The sequence below is a fragment of the Fringilla coelebs genome (genome assembly GCF_963513975.1).
Source record: "Fringilla coelebs genome assembly, chromosome: 5".
Lineage (NCBI taxonomy): Eukaryota > Metazoa > Chordata > Aves > Passeriformes > Fringillidae > Fringilla > Fringilla coelebs.
In genome coordinates, this window is record NC_140033.1 from 22,283,566 (window position 1) to 22,306,227 (window position 22,662).

At 36.6% G+C, this 22,662-nt stretch overlaps 1 protein-coding gene across 2 annotated transcripts in view; it reads left to right on the forward strand.

Moving 5' to 3' along the window:
- The window catches only part of CADPS2 (calcium dependent secretion activator 2), a 284,462-nt gene that overhangs the window by 221,451 nt on the left and 40,349 nt on the right, over positions 1-22,662 (forward strand). The window contains exons 18-21 of one of the 2 annotated variants that reach the window (XM_084205822.1): positions 3,477-3,580; positions 7,124-7,280; positions 14,283-14,424; positions 14,550-14,669. In XM_084205822.1, coding sequence (XP_084061948.1) covers positions 3,477-3,580; positions 7,124-7,280; positions 14,283-14,424; positions 14,550-14,669 — 523 coding nt within the window. The remainder of the gene's footprint in view (positions 1-3,476; positions 3,581-7,123; positions 7,281-14,282; positions 14,425-14,549; positions 14,670-22,662) is intronic. The other variant, XM_084205823.1, reaches the window with a different exon arrangement.

Consider the following 22,662-nt stretch of genomic DNA (forward strand, 5'->3'; position numbering starts at 1 on the left):
AAGAAAGACATCACGAATATAATGAAAACTGACAGCACTGATTTCCATTCCTTTAATTCCTTTATGCTCACAAAGACAAGCACAGTATTTGGCTCAGGTGTTTTGGAGGTTTTAAAACTTCCAAGTAAGAATTTATTGCTACTCATATTTCATATACACTACTTGCTTGGCTAAAAAAAAAAAAAAATAATTCTTTATTTCTCAAATTGCTTCATAGCCCCTTGTGTATATACACATCTCACTGGTGGATATCCATAAGACATATTTCCTAGAATTTGAAAGATGTTTAGTTACAGAGAAAAATGGCTAGGTGGTGTGGTAACTTACATATGGAAAAGGAGGCTTTACATGAAGCTTAAGTGAAATGTAGTGAAGTCTATATTGTGCAAATGAAGTAGCATTTATTCTGTGAATAAGTAAACAAAAAAAAAAAAAAAAGATTTTTCCAAGAGTACAAATCTCTGCCATCTTTTCTTATGAACAAATCTTCTACGAAAATAATGATTTTTAAAAGTTTGTGAAAAGCTAGAAACATTAAGGGTAATTTGCATATATTTAGCTAGTAATAAATAGTTTCAGTGTAAACTAGTAAATAGCATGGTGATTTTTATAGAAACGTGAAATTGGAATTGGTTCAGTCTAGTATAGCACACATTTTTGGTCATTCCTGCCATAAAATATCAATTGGAAACCTACCATATTCAACTTAAAGGTGTATTTACAGTTTTCATACTCTTTTTCCTCCTAAAAATGCTAATCCTATTGAAAAAAACTGTTCCTGAACATTAGTCGCACAATGACTGAAAACTTTAAAATGTCCAGTTTAAATCATTTGTTATGACTGATCTGTTCTTCTGCCAGCATCCTCCCTGATCAAAGGTTGGTCCTCTCCTTCCCAAGTGTTTCTGCTTCAGAAACACTGTATTCCTACATTGCCTGTGTGTGAACATTTCTGATCCTCACTTTCAACCTTCATTTTATTAGACTTATGATGCTTTTCAGACAAACACAAAGAAAAAACCAACTCCTTTCCTTTTCTGAATAATATCCGTCACTTCAGCCCAGATGACTAGAACTGTATTTCCTTAATGCCTTGTTCAATGTAATTGGCACTTGCCTGAGACCATATTTCTCTTCACTGTGATCTTATCACAGTGGTGGAGCAAGATAATCTCACAATTAGGTGGTAAATCTTTTTTCTCCCTCTCTCCCTAATGATAATGATATCTGTTCAACAGCCATTTTTAGGCCATCTTGAGCTAATTGCAAGTGTGGAATAAGTGAATTTATTCCCGAGCAAAAATGCAACGTGAGATTCAACATAATTATTAGAATTACTTTCTTAATAATGTAGAGGAGCCCTTATAGGATATAATTTCTGAATATTTTACAGCTTATTTAGTTTCATCAGGAATTTATGCAATTATGCATGCAATTATTTTGTTTACTTGGTTAGTGGTGAGGTAATGAAGATCAGGCTGAGTTTGCAATAAAATGAGTTGTTTATACTGAAATCAGATGTTCCAGTCATGTTCTTTATTAATATCCCTGGTTTATTCCTAAAACTCATTAACATCAGTGACACTGCTAGTGATGTATATTATCTGTATGAATTGTACTTGCTATGTGTTCAGGGAGGGGAGGACACTGACCACTAGGAGAAAGAGCAATTTCAGTCCAGGACAAGTGTAGAAACCACTGGTTTAGTCTGAATCCAACACTAGTCTTTATATTATAAAACCTAAATAATAGGCACTTGGCTGATCCTTGCCAATCTCTCTTGATTCAATATGTTTGTTGTTAAATTCATATAATCATTGTCCAGTATAAGAATTGTAAATGCAATACAGTACAGTATTAAAAACAGTGATCTTGGCATTATGAATGTATTTTTGTGCCTTGTGTGCTCTTTGTGCTTGACCCATGTTCCTACACTAACTCTTTCTTGAACTGAATTCTGGTTTTTTTTTAAGAAAAAAAAATATTTCAACATATCTGGTTATGTGGTCTCTTCTAAAAATATTTGAAAAAATTCTTTGTAGTTGCTTCAACTAGTTTTCCTGCTTGGTTTTTGCATGAAAACAATGTGGGGTATTAGTCACTTTGAAGTAGATGTTTGCTGCAGATTCTAATCCAGTGTTTCTTCAAAAATTGCATCAAAGCTCTATATTTCATTGCTGTAATATGCATTAATGTGTTTGTGCTGGAGAACTGGACAAGGTCACCTGCCTTTAAAATGCTGGAATGTTGCTTTGACTTGCTAGAAATGTCAAGTGTTAAAAATATTTATTGCATGCAGATTGATATTTTTACTAAGACCAAGGAGATTATGTGATGAGTTGTTTCATTAATCTGCTAATGGTCTATGTAATGATGAATGCAAAGTGGGAAGGAAATGTCACAGAATTTTCTGCATATGAAGATGTGTATTCACATGATTTGCTATTCATGTGATCCATAAATTTGCACAAAAAGTGAGAAAATAGAATTCCTGAAACCCTCACTAACCTTGTTATCAGTTTTATAAGTTCTCTGCAAACCTGGTTCATGTGACCATACATTCATGCTTAGCAACAAGAGCTTTTTTAGGTAAACAAACTCTAATAGCTAGTGCTGAAGATATCCCTAACAATGCAGATTATTTACTTGGAGAAGTTACTTTTACTGATTAAAATGTTTGTAAAAAAATTATGTTGGACTCTTCCCTTATCTCCTGTGGTTCTTCCTGAAATCTAGTGCTATGATTTTTTTAATTGCAAGCTAATTGTTGTTTAATTTCCCTGTAAGTATTTTAGTTACATTTGGTTTACCTTAGTTGTTTCCTTTCTTTTTGAAGTCTTCTGGGTAGAATGAGTGAGCCTCATGTATTTTTTAACTTTTGCATTTGTACTTTTCTTAGTTGGAATTTTTAGTAGGCCTGTGTTAATTCTGTTAAGAGATCCTTATTTCATAATGCTGCTTTTCACTATGGTATTGAAAAGAATTCAGATTCACTTTTACTGATGAACACCAGGTAGTTATTTGAAAAATTAGTTACTAGAAATTAGTTGTATGAATTATTTTGGTTTGCATTTTTCTTATTTTTAAATATGCCTAAAATGAAATGTCTTCTTTTGATTAAGCATTTGGAATTTTTGACTGCTGCAAAAGGTAGGAATTTTGCTGATGACAGTAATGAGTCAACTGGTGGAAAGACATTGTACTGATAAGAACAAAAAAGGTCTCTACTATCCGCTGTCTTTTTATATATGGCCTTGAAGAGAAAAAGAACTTGCCTGTTGAAAAAGTTGAGCATCTAATACACTGATGCACCTGTTATTTCTCATTTAAATCATTGCCCTTAACATTTGAAATTTCTTTTACTTTAGAAATTTATCATTTTGCAGCATTCCCATTACTTTCTGACATAATTTTGTCTTACTGTAAATCATATTTGTACCTAAAACGATTTTGGTTTACATTTTATATTCATGTAGAGACTATGAATCAAGCAACACCTGCAAGAAAACTGGAAGAGGTTCTTCACCTTGCAGAACTCTGTATTGAAGTATTGCAGCAAAATGAAGAGCATCATTCAGAGGTGAGGCTCTAATTGCATTTGCTGTTTTGTTCCTGGATTTTCGCTCCTCTGATGCGAAGCAAGTCTGTCAAGAAACATTTTAGTTTTCCTTTCTGACATATGTTTAAGGCAGTTCACATTTACAGAGGAATAAGAGACTTGAAGCTTATGTAAAGTGAAGTGAAATAAAGCTCTACTTCAATTCACTTGAATGAACTGTAGGTTTAGAAACGAAAATTAAAGAGCATAAAAAAGAGAAAGCATCTTTGTGCTGGAGGTGCTGAAATGGTATGGAAAACATTCATAGCCTTATACAGTTTTTCCATCCAAATTTTCACCTGATGTTCAAAATAGAAAGAAAATATAACTGAATGCTGGTTTTCATCATGCTGTACAGATCTAGATTATGGATATAAAAATATGATAGGTATAATAATCTCATTGCCATTGCTCTTGTGTTGATTGGAAAAGTATGCTCTTAAAATTGTGCTTTTAAAAATGGCATTGTAAGGTAGAACAAATGAAATGAAACAATTTCATGTTTCTTACTTTCACATCTTTTGCTTCATGATACAGAAACCATAATAGCTAGAATTCTAGCACCTCTTATGTCAAGGAATTACAAAACTTAACTTGTCCAGATACACCTGTATATATTATTGAAGTTTAATTAATAAATACAATCTTCTAAGGTTCAGAAAATTGTTTTTAAAATGTTCTCAAAAAACTCAATAAATATTTTTTTGGAAAATATGCAAATGTATAAACATTATCTAGTATCTATAATTATAAAATATGATCATTCAAAACATCTGGTTTTGTATCACACTATGGAATCTGGTTTTTAGCTTACATCTGTCATGTGTGAACTTGTTATAGATGTTTTATCATATACTGAAGAAACAGCTGTTTTGATGATTTGAAATTAATTCCCTGGAGGTCCTGTTCTACACTACTGTTGCCACTGTGTTACAGTGTAATGATTACTTAATAAAATGTATATATTGTGGTCTTTGTCTTTTGAGGACCTGCATGACTGTAAGAAAATTGGACTTCTGTGGAAAAGAACACAGAAACAAAACCCAGATCAATTCATACATATATGATTAAGCATCTCTGTTCAAAGATTGCATTCTATACTACTTATTTGCAGTCAGAGATGTGGTGTTTTCAGAAGGATAAGTATATTGCATGTGCCTTAAAAAAAATTATTCAGCAAAAGTTTGCAATCTAATCTAAGGTACCTTGAAAAGAAAAAAGGTAATGTAAGGTTATTTTCCCCTTCCTTCGTTCATGTAATACATGTTCAATTTTACTGAAATTTATAGGGCATACAGAATTTCAGTATTAAAGTAAATCTGAGAAAAAGATTGCCAAATTATACATTCCCTACTCAAAAGAGATTATTAAGTATGGTGACTTCACACCATAATGTTATGCAAATGTTCAGTGTTTGATGCTACAGTTAACAAAAAGGATCAGTAATCTGTAAAATAATATATCACATTTTTAACACTAGATTTTTTTCTTTTTTTTTTAATTCATAACATTTACAAATTTCGGGGATTCTCAAAGGGAAGAGAGGTATGTAATTCCTGATGAACTAAGCATTGTTTTGCTCTACTCATGGCATAGAACTGTGCATTGAACATGTAGCATAAACTGTTTTGATGATTTCTGGTGTTCCATAGCCACATTTAGAATCTAAGAACTCCATTCTTCCTTTAATCCTGGTGATGTTTCTGTTCCCCTAGAATGTGTGTCATCAATTGCCAATTGCTTTTAGCCTGTTATTATCCATAGCAACTGTGCTGTTACATTTAGCTTTAACTTTTTTTTTCCTAGTCTTCTCTCTTGCTGCCCAAGTAATGATGCATAGCTCTTGAGAGAGAGTCAGAAGAATTTCTGTCTGGGTTCAAAGTATCATTTACAACAAGGAAGAAAATGGAGAAAAAATGTGCTCATTTTCTAGTTTTGGTTTTGCTTTGTTTTGAAATTTTGGCAATATTTTCTGAAAAGGGTTTTGCTTCCTTAGAAGGGTCTCCTGTTGGTGCCTATATACATTTTTTTTTTCATGTAGTTACTTTCTAGTGCAAGGAGTCTATTAACTCCTACTTAAACAGGTTCATTAATAAAAAATTTCTTCCAGTTTGATGAAACTGTAAGACTCCATTTCAAACTCTTGCCAAAGTTTTTGAAGCCTCTTCTCTCCTCCTCACTGTGGTGCCAGTTGTCATCCTTCAGTCCTGCCACTGGAAGACACAAAGTACTTTTCAGTAATAGCAGGAGATGCTCAGCATTTCTTTAAAACTTTTGCCAATTCATCATTTCTCCATTTGCCCCATGTCAGAAAGAACTACAGGTAGTCAACAGAAAGTCCATGATGCAAAAACACATTTGTAGACCACTTGACAAAAGTTGTCTTTTATTTGATGCCTTTCAGACCTAACTGCATTAGGCTATACTACCCAGGGCCTGCATTTCATAAATGCAAGATTTCTATGAATTTATTTGAAGCTGGGGGGACTCAGCTCTTGTGTAGATCAAGTTCCATGCTGGCAACTCAAAAATAATCGAAATTATATATTCAAAATGAGTGGCATAAGTTTGAAAGCAATGACATCTTCCTGTGTTGCATGTGTAGGCATTTCTCACTGTGAAATGTTCTTATACACCCTGAGCAAAACACTCTCAGCAGGATTCAACGTTCATCCTGTTTCATAAACTCCCTCCACCTTCATCTTTAACTCCAGGATCACAGAGCTTCCCCCTGATCCAATGCTCAGCTCCAATACTGACATTTAAAAGGTTTATGTGCTGGTAAAAAGCTACAAAGTTATATGTCTTTAAGGAAGAACTGTGTTTACTTGCTGGTGATATTTTTCACAGTTCTGTTCTTTAAGGATTGCCTAACAATATAAATTTTTGATGAAGAGAACTGTTCCAACATGTTAAGAACTTATGAAAATGAGTATAGACATTAGTGAACTTCTAAAGATTTATAGCATTTGCTCAAGGAAAACTGGATGTCTTCCTCAGAAGAAGCTGATATCTTTAAGGCAAAATTAGGAATGAAAATCACTCTCTAACTGTTAAAAAAACCCTCTCAGACTTCAAGGAATAAAATTGCACAATAAACCATCCTTTTTGATTACAAATGAATGCAAAACATATTCATAAAGATTTATTTTAAAAATAAATTCATCTGTTCTAGAATTTAATGAAATCAAAAGAAACATATACAGTCATTTTTTCAAGAGTAAGGCCTTCATGCTCTTCTTTGCTCTCTAGAGAAAGGGCATTTATACTCTCTTTCTTTCTTTTTTTTTTTGGTGTTCTATTTTTATTCTGATCATATCACCTTTCCCACAATAATCTGTTTGATTTCTTACTTTTTTTTATGCAAAGTTTTATAAAATATTTTCACATTTTTCACTTGGCCCATTCTTCCTCCCCAAATGAGACAGGACATGACATGACATACTTACATGTGTTCTGCCACAGATAGAACACATCTCTTGGCTTTGGCTCATGTTTAGTAATTCTATTTTGTCATGTTTGCAGGCATTTGCTTGGTGGCCAGAATTGTTGGCTGAGCATGCAGAGAAGTTTTTGTCTCTATATTCTGTTGACATGGATTCAGCACTTGAGGCACAGCCACAAGACTCCTGGGACAGCTTCCCACTTTTCCAGCTGCTGAATAATGCCCTCAGAAATGACAGTAAGATCTTAATTTTTTTTTACATTGTGTTAGCATAAGATTTTTCAGTGTATCCACACCTTAGAAATGTGTTTCTAAACAGGATAATGCTCAAAATAAAAGTGACAGTGCCTGTTTTTATGATACATGTCGTGGTGTTCCATTTCCTGCAAGCTGAGCAGTTTCTCTCTATCCTTGCACCATTTCAGTCCTTACTCTGTCAGTGCATTAACCACTTGGTGTTCCCAAGTTACTCAGTTTTGAATCAATTGTGTACAAGTAGTGTAAGAGGTATTGATAGCTTGCATTTAATCTATATTGCTTAAATACAGTTGTTGTTTATATTTCCTTCTAAGCCTTCTAAACTACTTTCACACTAGTTATATCTATAAAGGTATAGTAGTGTTAGCATGAATGGAATAAAATACACCAAATGTTCTGTTTGGATCCTTTGCTGGGCAAACTGCAACTTCAGAAACTTATTAAAATCACCATGATGGCAGTTGAGAAGGTTGCTGGAAAGGGTGCGGGGATTTTTCAATCCTGCTGCAGATCTCAGAAGAGCTGGGATCCCAAAAGGTGGATTGTGCACTACTTTATGTGGTGTCCAATCATCTAAAATCCAGATTAAAAATCTGAAGCCTGTATTCAGATGGGATATTCAGCCCATTTTCCTACCATCATACATTTTCAGTGTAGGAAGGACATCTCTAGTTGTGGTGTTACAATTATTTGGTAAGAATTCTTGGGTTTCTAAAACAATTCTTTGCTTTCTGAAAACTGTGTAGGTATTTTAAAGTAGTCTTCCAATAAGGATTTGTGACACCAGTTTTAACTCTATTGTTGTGTCATTTGTGTTCCTTTGAGCTTTCGTTCCAACCTGAGAGAAGCGTTAGAAACGAACAAGGGTTGTTCTCACATGCAAGAGATTCCTAATGGGCTGCTGATTTTTCTTTCCTTAGAAGATTAAATGGATAATAATGCTAAATTACTAGAATAGGCTTAAGAAAGACATTTTATGAAAACATCCATGTTAAAGCAACTATTACAAATATTGTAAAACTTTAACTGAAGGACATGAAACAACTGTTGTATGAAATATCACACCTGTATGCCAATTTCAGTAATTCCCTGATGGTAATAGATATATTAAATGACAGTTTCTGGCAGGTGAAGACCATCTGGAAAATTACACACTTTTCCCAAAACTGCTGGAAAGAAACCATGGAAATTAGTCACCTATTAATCAGTGGACATGTTAGCAAGTGGCAAGTGACCATTCCACCAAGAAGTGATTCCCAAGTGGAACATACCTCAGTGCTTATTCTTTAATTAACAGCCTTTTCACCTTATAACTGCATTAAAAGCATTAGCAAGAGCTTCCCATGCTTATATAATAAATTTTACAGTCTTCCAAGGTAAAATAAATAATTGTGACTTTACCCTAAGTGAAAATCTTTTCCTGAAAACTATCACTTTCCTAAAGATATATTTAGAAAAGAAATCTAAAAAGGGAAAAACTGGAATGTGGTCTCATGAGGATAAAAAGGCTAGTGTTAATAATTAACAAGGAGAGTGTAGTGGAGTAAATTAGCCATAATAGAGCCCGCAGTGACTGGCAAAGTCACCTCTCATTATCAAAAAACTCATTAGGAAATGAAGAGGTGGAAATCCCACTGGGTTATTCTCACTCTCTGGCTATATCAGAGATTACTTTTCAGACTTCTTTCAAATGAAGAACAGTTAGGTCACCCTATTGCATATTAGGTTAATCTTCACTGAAATTTGGAGGACTGACACCTGCATGTTATTCTATCTTGAAAGCATTAAATGAGCTCTAAATCTTTGATGCATGAATCAGTTTTCACATAAACCTGACATGAGAGAACTCCTAACAATAAAGAAACAATCTTACATTTACAGCATTAAAGAAAACTTGCATGTAAAACTATTTCTATGACTACATAACTAAAGTATAATAAAAAAACCTCTGAGATTATGAAAATTCATATGCAAGTAATTGTGAAGGTGCTATTTTACACAGGGTAAAAAACATTGTACAAGATTCAAGGTGAATACTTCAAAGTCAACATGCAATTAACAATGAGAAAAAATGCATTTTCCAATATGGTGTGTTATTTTTTATGAAGAGAGGGGAGGATGGGGAAGTCCTGACTGAAGCTTCTCATTTCTTTCATGAAAGACTCCATTTTGTGTCACCTTAAGACTCTCCATTATTTCTGATCTTATTCCACAGGGAAGAGTGCATCAGTGATTGCATTCCCATTTAGTCTAACTTTAGAAAAACTTGAAAAATGGAGGGAGGGAGGAGGATGATCTTCCCATCTTATAAAATATTTCAGCTGTTCTCTTGAGAGAACAGCTCTCATGAGAACATCTAGCTGCCAACATCTAACTTCTCTCTGCTAACTACAAAATGTGAATTAAAAAATTATATTCACTGTGGTGATGAATAATAGATTGAAGATAAATTTCTTGTGTTTTTTCAAATTGTAAATATTTGAAAAAATATCATAGCTGCTTTTATAGTATACATTTTAATGATCTCCAGAGTTGCTATTGTCCACACACAATTATGCCTGACTCTGTAAAACTTTGCAGACTGTACAGCGATAGCAGTACTCAACGTCTCTCTAGGACAGCAAAATTATTTTTTCCAAAATTAGATATTAATAAAGAGAAGAAGAAAATAGTTGTCCCAGGATTGTGTCTTATTTTCTGTAATGACCATGTTCCTTTTTTCCACAGAGCCTATAAATTATGTTTGAAGGGGCCTGCTGTAGAGGGCAATTTACATTCTGTAGTTGTTTAATTATTCAGATTAATCTGGTTTTTAGTGTCCAAAAGACAGACATACTAATTGCTCTTCATTTAATGTGGTGTGAGAAATACCTTTTAGTGGCATATGCCTAGTTAAATGAAGTATCTACATATTTTGCTTGTTATAGAGGTTTTCCAACTCTATATTCAGTATTCTGATCATTTCCTTACCAAGCTTTCTCTGCAAGTGTCACTTACTGGCACTTTGTCCTGTGTTATTGCTCAGCATTATTGCGTTGCTACCTTGGCCTGAACCAGTCAAAACCTGGAGTATTATAAAGGTGACTTATAATCTTCATTCTCCTTCAAGTATTACTCAGTGGAATGTCTGTGCACCTGCTCTAACTCTGCCTCAGTCTGCTCTAAAGGGCAGAGTGTGATGAAGCTGATTTAGAAAAAGCAGCATGTTGAGTGTTAGCCTTTTGAAAGCCATTGCCATAATTATGATTATTGACTTCAAACAGGAATTCTCTGTTACACTTTTTTCCACTCTTGTTGCTAGTAGCAGAGTGGCAAGCACCACCAGAGACAGAATCATCACCTTCCTGCTTTGTTACAGACTGTGTACCACTCTTGGACTAGGATTTATGTATAGCATTGTGCCCTATATTAAACTGGAGGGTAGAGTTAGAAAACAACTTGGATTTAAGGTAAACAGAGAAAACTGTATACCCACCCCAATACCTCAAACCTTACACTTCTCATTCATGGTAGAGGGTACCTTTTCTCAGATCAGGGACTCAGTCCTATTAGGAACTGCTTTGAAATCACAACCTGCCTTCAGGTAACAGCTACATGTCTTGGTTACTGACACCGAGAGATAACTCAATGAGTTATGTCACTCTATTTTGTAAAGATCGAATAAATCTTAACCTTGCTTTCACAAAGCAAACCTCTAAATTTCACTTTTAAAATATGTCTTACATGTAAAAATACAAGATAATTTCCATTTAAATTGGGACATTTGCAGTTTTTACTGCAATTTAACTAGCTGATTAAGAAATTCTCTGTGGAGGCAGAATATAAACAGCAAATGAACAGAAATATAAACTTTCTTTACACATGTCATTGGTTGTGTTTCAATTGCTAGAAATATAATCTGGACCCTCAAGGGTATTTCCTTGAAATATACTCTTTCTTTTTTGGATTTAAAAATATTCCAGAAAATTCAAGTTATGTTTTGAGCAGAATCCAATTAAGCTCAAGATAATTACAGACTCTCTGACAGAGTGCTGGTTTTGTCAAGGGTAAGGAGACTCCTCTTAATCTGTGTCATGCTTGCCTGCCTTTGATTCTGCAGAAGCTCTTGAGGACAGCATGACATGCTGACTCCAGGAAAGCTCCTGAGATGTACCTGTAATAGTGAAAGCAGTAGAAGCCTCTCTGCTTCTGTGGTGCACAGGCACAACAGATTCATTTCCTACTGTTAGATATGAAACCTCATTCCAGTACTGAATAACTAGACTTTAATTAATCTCTGATATTTTCTTGCCATATTTTAATTTATTTCAGCTAATATATTTCCTAATATGGAAAAAATGTAATAATTTTCTTCTTCAGCTTCAATTTTTCAAGAATAACTAGTTCATGGTTCTGTTTCTATTCCTATAATATGTTTTCCTTTAATATTGCCTATGCATTACCTTGCTCTGTCACAGGCTTTCATTTTATTGTTGCTTGTGTGAATATGCAAGGCTCATATGAAGAGGGTGTGGGGTGTCTGTATTTAAAAGACAATGGAGAATTAAGCACAAGAAGAAGACAAGTGGTAGTTGAAGGATCTGAAGCGTGGCACAAGGATCTCTTGTTTCCCATCTGCTTTGATGCACAGTTGGTACCTTTTGGCAGGATCAATTTTCATCATAGGGTAGAGTGCCATGAGTCTGATGATGATACTCAGCTATATCACTTATCTCTGTGCTCTGAGTTCTTTCCCTACCCTGCATTTATCCTTGATGGAGATCTCCAGATGGGTAAATCAGAGCTGCCAAGTCCTGAACCCTGGGTAAACAGAATGCTCATGGAGCTGTTGATCGAGACAGTTCTCTTGTGGGTGTGTACCCACATACACAGGGAATTCTGTGGAAGTGAAGTGTAAGTCTTGGCATAATTTCAGAAAATTTCACTTCCCTGTAAAGACTGGTGTCATGATGTTAGGAAAATGATTCAGCTTTTGAAGTTGAACACCTTTATTGCCTGTGAATTCTAAAATTTCATGCTGGCTTCAAAATAACAAGTCACCTTCCTGCCCATGAGGCTTCATTACTGTAATTCCCAGAGCAGTGCTTGTAGCAGAGCATTTCTGTGGTGTGCTCAGAAAACACTGAACTACAAGCTTATCCCTTCAAGTAACTGTGATTGCCTGATTAATTACAGTTCTTCACTGGTTCACTATAAACCAGCAAGATTGATTTAATTGGCACAGTTGTATTCTTGCTGTTATTTTTCAGCTCAGAGTTGCCTTGAAAACTCAGTCTAATATGCAAATGGATACCAGTAACCTTTTGTTTCTCAAAGGCAATGCTCATCAGCTGTTTACTGTGCAACCTTTGTAATGTCCAAATCCTCCTCAGTCATTTTTGTTGCTGGTGAAAGGTGCTGTAGTTTTAAGATATATAAGACAAATATAAATAGAGAAAAATAACACTGTTTTGAATTCCTGATATATAAATAATAAGCCAGAACTAACTAGTTAGCAATTATTTTAAGGAGCAGTGTAAATAATGGATCCTGTTTGTAATGGACTCACAGGTACTCTCAAGGGTGGATTCTCAGGAGTTTAATAAAGAGATGATGCCTTTTTCTCGGTGGAAACCCTCATAATCTCTGCCTGCTGCCTAGCTGCCTATTTTTATAAAACTTGGTGTATCTGATATCTCCACCCCTGTGTCTAAAGTGGTTGGAAATTAGCTGAAAGTTTCAAAATTCTTAGCGAGATACACAATTACACAAAACCAGAGAGCTGATCACATAATATTGCTTCCTCAGGTAAAGGTGATTGATACAATATTTCCTATTACTCTACAAGGATGTTTTCAAGAAAATAATTTTTTGCTTTCAGATCATTTTATTCAAGTAAAAAAGTAAAATGGTGTCCAGAAATTCAGCAACAAGGGCACTTCCTTGCAGTACAAGTAGCAATAGGGGACAGAAACTTGGCAGCATGTTTTCCCCATAGTCTACGTCTCTCCCATGTTCAGTTTGGGCTGGACATCATTCAGGAATGGAAGGCAAAGTAGTTTCTGGAAGTTATAGAAATTATTTTGACATGTTAGACATGGAGTGGCATTGATAGTAGAACAAGAGGGGTTGTAATTTTAAATTATGGTGTCCATGGTGAGCCCTGTGATCCAGGCTTTTCTTAGGAAGATGAGGAAGCCTCCTCAGAATGTGGTTTTGGTGCCTATCCAATTATACAAGAAGCCTGTATGTTGGAATAGGTGGGAGGAGAAACCCACAAAAGAATTTAAAACAACAGAACAGGGACAAGAGAAAACAAAGTTGCCAAGGTCATGAAAATTTTTCTCTGTGTCTGAGCTTCTGTGATTTCCATATGCATGTATGTTCTCATAGGTTCTTATAACAGGGCTAGATTAAAGGGTGAACACAGACACATTCAAAACATGAAACATATATTCTCTTGGTGGGACATTAGTGTGCTAAGAGTTAGTATTTGATGAAAGAGCACTTCAGCAAGTAGAGGGACAAGCAGGTGTGATGGCAAACTAATTTTCAGATTTTGAGTGTGTTCAGTTTGCATGTGTATGCAGTTTTTCATGTGGTAAGTCCCATCTGTGACGTAGATAATATTCTACTGCTTATTAATGGCATTCAAATACTTTTTTTTTTCTTTGTTCAGGTATTTTTGTCCTGTCTTGGTGTAGAAGTAATGAACAAAATTGCTAATGTTTAGATTCAGCAAAGCATATTATTAATTTTAAGAAGATGCAAAAAGGTTCTGGTTCAGTAAAGAATTTCAGTATGTACCTACTTTTCATTACACTGACAGTTTGAAATGTACTACACTGTCCTAATGGAACACTTCATTTATCTTTTCTGAACTGTATTTCTTACAAAACTAGATCTTATTCTTACAATGCCTTTGTGTACTAAAACATTTTAAGATACACTTCTTCCTGTAACAAAAGGTCTGACATCTTTGTCTCTGTTTGTTTTTCAAAGCACTTTTGTGCAATGGAAAGTTTCACAAGCACTTGCAAGAAATTTTTGTTCCCATGGTCGTCCGCTACATTGATCTCATGGAATCATCAATTGCTCAGTCCATTCACAGAGGTCTTGAACAAGAGTCATGGCAACCTGTCAAGTAAGTGCTTTTTACAAAATCTGAACAAAACACCTGCTTATAGCTTTCTGTCTAATAAGGGGTTCTCCCCTGTTGTCCTCTAAATATTCTATTTTTTATTGTATTCCTACATTATTTCTTCACAGGAGCATCACCAACAGTCTTCCTAATGTAGCTCTTCCAAAAGTTCCAAGTTTGCCTGTTAATCTTCCACAAATACCTAGCTTTACTACACCAACCTGGATGACTTCTTTGTATGACTCCACGTGTGTATTCTTCAATAACTTTCTGACTGTATGTCAGCTCTGCATGGCCTTGCTAGTGTTCTGTGCAGCTGTATTTGGATTGCATGGTGTTTATCCTCTCTTAGTTGGAAATTGTTTTTTCTTGGGAGTGAACCCAGCATGGACTGTTAGTGAGTTGCGCTTTCTAGTGCATTAAAATGTAGCAGTCTTAAACCTGGCAACTTAGAAAATCAACTTTGCAAAGGCCTGTCATAGCAGGAATTATGTTTAATACTCTAAATAACCTAATGACTCTTTTGAATTAATAAGCAGTGGGGAACCTTTTGGATGATTGATTTTAGATTGTGGTTTTGTAAAATGAGGCAGCCCATTATATTTTTTGCATGGGTTTGATTAACTCATTTTATATTGGCTCGGAAAGTCATTGATTGTAAATATTGTCATCAGATTAAATATCCATGTTACAGGAAAATAGTAAAATGTTAATAAATACCAAGGGGAGAAGTACATCCCTTTCTTTGTCTGCTTGAAAAAAAAATAATTCTTCTTGATTTTTCCCTAACATTTCAGTGCTCTGTGGAAATATTCCCATAGTTATAGGTCTGATTTCTGTGTGAGGACACATCAATATGTGTCAGAGAAAGGCTCATGAACCTTATTTTAGCAGAAGTTATATTAGGAAAGCATGACTGTGAAAGACTTCAAAAAACACACATTCAAAACACATACGTTGATAATATCATTTCAAGACAAGTGTTGTCTTTTCAATTTCATGACAGTCTCCTAAATAGCATTAGATCTATTTCTGTAAGAGTTAATGCAATCATAGAATACCGTGTTAAAAGGGACCTCAAGGATCATCTCATCAACTTTTCTTTGCAAAACCATGGTCTAGGATGGCCTAGTGCCCTGTCCAGATGAATTTTTTAAATGTGCAATGTTGGGCAATCCACCATTTCCTCTTGGGGGATTATTCCAATGGCTGATTGTCTTCGTTGTGAAAAATTTCCTCTACTTTCTAATCAGAAACTCCCCAGAAGTAACTCGAACCCATTATCTCTTGTCTTTCTCATGTGACTCCTTGTAGAAAAGGGAGTATTATCATTGTTGTTGTGCTGTTAATTCCCCTAAAAAGTGACAGAATTCCTCTTAATCCTTGGCTTTGGTACCTTTTGTGTTTACTATAGTAATGCTAGGTTTCTCCTGATGTGCTTATGCAAGTCATTTCAGCTTTGAATACAAACTAATTGGCGTTCTGCAACTCAAATTCCTTTCTGCTATCCCCAGGTTTTCAAAGGTCACTTTTTTAAAAAGAATAGCTTTCAGAGTTAAGAGTTGCTAATCTTGGATGTGCTCTTGTAGTCTGCTTTCTAGCAGCCCCATCCAGTAAAAATAAATTGTATAGATGAAATTTCATATATTTTGAATACTGAATTTATAATGAATACAGATTCTGGTTGGAAGATTGTAGTGGTAGATCTTTCCTAAATGAAGGGGTTTGTGCAGCAATATATCTAGACTCTGTTGTCAAAACATGTGCAAGCATAGTAAAATTCAGCCATGGGCTCATCCCCCTTGCATATGTTCTTGTATATAGTTTCATGGTATATATGACACAGTATGCATAAAATCCTAAACCAGCCAGTGAGGTTTTCATAGCCTTTGGTGAGCAGTGAGGTTGACATGCTGTAAACACTTGCCAGAAGTAGCTATGATTCTGCTGCTTTTCAAGAGAAGTGGGGGTGAGCAGTGTCTCTTACTGGGGTTGTGACCTTTGTAAGGCCATCAACCCCATTCAGCCACCCCACACAGCATTCTGGAAGAGATCTGCCATGGTGCTGGCTCTGATGGAGGCACAGCTTCATATTCTTTCCCCAAAACATAGAGCTTTGAGGTGATATTTATAAAATGTGTATGACTTGACAGTCTCGATTGCAGGCAGCACTAAGTTACCTTTGTAATACTTTGGTATCCAGGCAGTATTTTAAGAATCAGCCTATCTTAATTCTACTGAAGAGCCAAGTAAATTCTCAGAATGGTCATGTATTTGGGTAAAAAAAAAAAAAAGCAAAAGCACTGCAAGTAACTCGTCCCTCGTCCCACGCTAAGGAGTTTCCTTTTTCCTCCTGGTGATGGTGATTCAATGTCTGGCAGAGGAAGTGTGTCACTTTTCCTATTATGTAATAGAAAGGAGGAGGGTTTTATTTTCTCCCTCTTCTCCCATCCCATCTTTTTCAGGAAGAACACACTTAGTAGTTAAGCTCTTCAACAAGGAGTAACCCAATACCTTTGCTCCAATACCTGCTAAGCACAACCCAGAGCTTCCTTTCAATGTGATGAACACCCCAGCTTAGATGGACTGGAGGGGTACACTGAATTATACATCCAGTCAGCAGAGTCATCTAATTCAGGAGTGCAAGTGGACTCCTTCTCTCCACTGGCTCCCCCAAGTCTTTCTTTCCCAGTTCACTATGCTCCCTCCTCCTGGCCACAAAACTGATGGTTTGGCAAGAAGATGACTATGTATATCACAGAGTTCTGCAGGAATTTCCTCTTTCTCTTTGAAAGTGATGATTTTGGCCAATTAATCATTATCAATTTGAATTATACAATGAAGAATCTTGAGTCAAAAAGAATGAGAATGAGTAGTCTGTGAGCCAACTGTGTTAAAGGTTTGCTGAAGTCCTGTGTCTCTTTTATCTATAATAGAAATACTTATTATTCTCCAAACTTTACTAATGTCTGTGTCCATGCTCTCAAGCTCATGTTTAAGTATATTCATATTCAATAGAGCTATTATGTGCCTACCTAAGGATTTTGCTGAAGAGAAAGAAGTGAAAATATATTCACAGTTGGACATCCATTTGTGTACTATATTGACAAAAATAGATTTTCCCCATTTTCACTTAAAAGTTGCTAAAATTCTCTTGAACATTACTAGCAAACATGGTTTATATTTTTTAATTAATTGTTTCCTTTTTTGTCCTTGATCATTTGTTTTGGAGCAATAAATATATACCACTTATAACTGCATTTAGAAAGATCATTACCTTTTTTTCACTTCTTTTTGGGCATTGGAAAGTGAGATATGAAAAGGGGAAATTGTTATGAGTAATAGTCTGTTTTTCTTGATTGGTCTCTGGAGAGGATAACTCAGAGGACACATTGGCTAGACATGCAGAGCTCTGTGAATTACTCTTCCATTTGGCTGAAGATAATCTTAAAGGGCAAAAATGTTTGAATATTCTGTAAAAGCTTTCAATCAGCCACAATGAGAAGTTTCCTTACTTATAAATTCATTTAAATATACTATTTTAAATGGCTCTTTTTTTTTTTTTTTTTTGCCTCTACTGGGCCTGAGTTTTAAGTTAGATATGTGGGTGATTTTAATTTTTATGGTTTAATTTATAGATTATTCTTCTCAGTGCAGACATAACACAGTGTCACTAACCAGAAATATTGTAGATACACACCTGAGATTGTCTGTTGCTATCTGGTACCAGTCTAAAACATCAGCTTCAGGAAAATTCAAGTCTGGGGAAACCTGGAATAAGATATATGCTTATAGGAGAATAGTCCTGTCTTGTCTTCCATCCGTAAGAAGCCACATCAAAGGAAATGTGTCATCTATGTTCTTCCTGCCGTGGCTCAGCTATAATGAGTGATGAGAGAGACAAGGCTGGGGCAGTCACAGGGCTCCAGTAGTGATATAGAGGGAGTTGGTCAGACATGTCTGAGCTCCTGTGCTGGAGCTCTCTGTGTGCTTGTGAGTGCTGAGGGAGTCAGGAGGTCATCTTTCATCTCTGTTCTGAGGGGCTGTGTCAGCACTGCCACACACGTTCCTGTCACAGAGCTTACCTCCAGTAAAGGGGTGGGAGGCCATGGCCTGCATGGCTAAGGATGGGTATTGAGAAGTACAGCCCTTGGACTGATGGCATGGGGAAATCTGGCTGCTCTGCTCTCTATGGAATAAGGAGTTTTGAATAGCTAGGTCCTCTTAAAATTTATATTATGGGGCAAATTTCTTTCCTTTCAAAAATATTAATATGCAGTAAGAAAGAAGACTCAAGAAACTTGTTTTGGTTGCTTGATCCTTAGGTTGCCTCAGTCTTGAGCTAAGAGAAGTCGTGGGGTAGCTTTGTCCCCAATGTCTTTGAGGGACTTTACAGTAACTGATGCTTGCAAAGGTTCTGCTCCATCCTTCTGCCTCATCTGCTGGTGAAAAGTAGAGAGGTGGGGCTGAGTGCAACTGACACTGAAATTATTGAAAATCCTGTTCCGTTGAGGAAATTCTCAATTGACTTTCTGAGCCCTGAACATGTATTTTGAGGCAGCATAAAGAATGAAAAGCTGAAGTTCACAAGCTGGGGGCTCACAATGAATGTAGTGTTTGTGCCATATTTTCTAAATAGTCCTCACAAAACACTAGTGGGTAGTATCTCAGCAGTAACCTTAAAAAAAAATTTGCAGTAATCGGTAAAATGACCATCCTTGTCTTTGGTAGATTATAGAAGAAATGAAACCAGCTGCTTTTGAATCTTTGGGTTGATTGATAATATTCTTAGATATTTAATACTTACATTTTCATATCCCAAGCCACCCTATGGAGTTTCATATGTAGCAAGAAATTATTCATTCTACATCTACTCTGGAGTCATGTGTGGGAGTATCTTGCAACCAGTGTACTTTATTAGTGTACTGTTTGACTAATTGCTACTGCTTAGGTACCTGGCAAGCCCAGTGGGAAGCTGCCTCTTTCAGCTGTCAGTGGATAAGTGAATTAAGGCTGCCTACAATTGCTAGATTTGATATGCTGCAGGTTCTTGGAGAAACATTATGTCTTGCATCTTATTTTTGTGCTGTGTTCAGTATGATACAAGACATAAAGCCATAAAATAATTTAAAAGAGACCTCTGGAGATACCTGGTTTGCTCTCCCAGTCAAAATGTGACCAATTGCAAAGATAAATTCCCATTAAAATGAAGTTGAATATAACAGGATGTGCATAATATTTGCCTCTTTTAATCCCTGGTAATCTTCTCTTACTGCCATGAGCTGATTAACAAGAAGAGACAAATAGACAGTGCCTGAAAGGTTGTTTTGGCCAGCAAAGCAGTAGAATTTGTGCTTAATTTTAAAACTATGGATAACTATTATAATTTTTAAAGAAAGAATGTCAGTTCAGTTTCCTGGTAGAGCAATATTATTCCTTTCTTTAGACTGAAGTAGCTTGACCATGCACATTCAAATAAAAACTTTTCAATACTGAAGAATGTGTCCTGTCCCTTCACAAACAAAAAAGGTTCTCAAATTATGGATTCAGTGTTGATTTGAATGCTAGAATTACTCCTGTGCCAGGAAGACATAAAATCTGAGTTTAGCTCTTCTTTTGCAGCATTTAGCAAACAAATCAGACATTTGTGTTAGGATGTGTGAATCAGGAACAAACAATTTCTGTTGTAGAACTTTATTTTCTCTCTTCATCTTATTAGTACAGGATGTTAGTCAAATTCAAATGTCATTGGACAATGCTGAATAAAAAATTGAAGGATGAAAACTCAAAATTATATGGAAAGAAAACAAATGAATTCGTGTTTCTCACAGAATTAATTCTTCCATGAACCTGTGCCTGTTATTACATTTATTATAATTGTGAAATTTTATTTGGTAGCCTAATTAAACAAAATTAAGTGGTTACTACAAGGTAGTAGTAAACAAAGTAGTAAATGTGCAGAGGAATACATTTATGTTATCGTTAATTCATTAGTCATCCTGAGTCCTAAAGAATTTCCTTTGGAATTCCATCAGGTGAAAAAGAAACAACTATGGGAGAATAAAAAAGGGTTAATTTTATGATCTGATGATGGAAATTATTTGTTTTGTTTCTTGAGAAAGTTTGGTTTGTTTTCTAGAAAACACGTGCTTTTATCAACAGTTATATAAATACTGAGATTATCCCATTTCTGTCCCCATATGATTTGTCTTATTCTTTTACCCCAATCATCTCAAAATTTGATTTAGTCATTTTTGAATCAGATAAGGTCTACACAAAGCATCTACAGCTTCACTCACTGCCAGTGTACGCAGCAGATGCAATGGTATCTTCATTATTGGCTTGTCATATAACTTAAAAAACAGTCTAACGGGATTATAAATTTGCCAGAAGCTTTGGTTGTTTTTCTTTCTGTTCCTTTAATTAAACTTAGTGATGTATGAAAGTGGTCCCTCAGCAGGAAGAACCCCTGTGCAAGTTGTAACCTTAGCAAGTCCCGTGGGCCTTTTTCCTGTTTCTGCTGTCTTCTTTCAGGACCACAACACAATACAAAATTAACAGTTACTGTGTAACACAACTGGGGAAAATATGCATCCTATCGAAAAAGCCTAAACTAAAGAGTGTGTTGGGACTGTGGACTATCCTGCTATGCACTGTGTGCCGCCACTGGGCCGTTTCTAGCCGGATAGCGAGTCGGGTCCAGGGTTCCTCAGGCGAGCAGTCTGGGGCCGGGCAGCTCAGCCTTCCGCAGGCCGAGTGTCCAGGCCTAAGTGCCCTAAGCCTGACACCTTTAGCAAACTTAGTGATTTTCAGCTCTTAGTGATTTTCAGCTCTTTTATAATTTCAGCTCTTTGCTCGCTAAGGTGCTGGCCGCAGTGGTTTCCACAAAGCAGATGGAGAGAGAGGAGAAGGCAGCCTTGGAGATCCCACGACGGTTTATTTGCAGGGGGTTCACGAAGGGTTCCGACGGCAGCTCTTCTGCCGGAATGGGTCAGGGTGGCTGCTTATATAGGGTTAGGGGGGATTGGGAACTGACCAATTGTAAGGGTTAGGGAAACTAGCCTGTAGGGTCACAGAGAGATAAGCTAGGCCAGAGACCTAAGTGAAGACTCCAGGCTTAGCTATTCTGACTCAGCAATTCCTTATCTCTAGGCCTACATCCTCCACGGGGCCTTAGCCATCTCAGTGTCCGCTCCAGTGCACCATGATGGAATCCAAACCTGCGCCATTAAAACCAGAGCCAGAGCTGGTTGCTCAGAGGCAGCGTTTCCCTCAGGCAGGAGCTCCTGCTGCCAGCCTGTCACTGCCTGGCTGTGCCCTCGGCTGGCCCGGAGGGCGCTGGGCACTGAGGCCGCACTGCAGGTGACCGGGCTGGCTGTGCCAGCAGAGGAGCAAGGGGCACGTGGGTGTGCCTGGAAGGGGATGGGTGCGGGTGTGAGGCTGAAGCAGTGCTCCTGCTGCATCCCTGCTGCTCTCCAGGGCCCTGAGGGTGAGCTGGGCTGTGGTTCAGCTCCCTGCCCACTGCCCCCGTGAGACCTGGTGGTGGTGCCACTGGCTGGGGGGTGCCTCAGGTGGGCAGATACTAGAGATCCTTCCTGGGTGCTTCGTTCTGAATCTGCCCCTGCTCTGTCCTGAGCACAATCAGTGCTCGCTGATTCCTTCCGTGAGAGCTGGGGTCACTTAACACTTCGATACTTCTCTTCTTTAGTCATAAGGCAGAAGAAACCAAATTATAGTAGAGATGTATTTAAAGTGTTTGGATCTGAGTTGGGACTGTCAGGCTGAGTTTTGTTTGGTTACTTGTGTCGCTCACATCCTGGAATTCCATGTTGCAGAGTATACTCTAATGGTAACGCAGGCATTGCAATACAACACATCATGAAAATGTAATTAATCTGCATTGACAGTGGAAGTGTAAATGAACTTACTGCTTAGTTTAAGTTGTTGCATTTTATCACAAACAATTGTATTTGAATTTAGCAATCAAATCAGGGTGGAAGAACTTTAAAACATTATGGGCAATCTGAGATGGCGTAGAGCCACATTAATCTGCTGGTCTTGTTTGTACACAAATTTTGTTAAATAGTTTCTCTTCTCTTTTTTTTCCCACCCAGATCTGATGCTATTCCCTCAGTTAGAATTCATGAGCATCTATCAAGGGGCTATTTTTCTGGTTATCTCTTTTACAATATTACTACTACCATCCTCATTTCTTTGGTAGACTTATCTACCAGAGTTGTG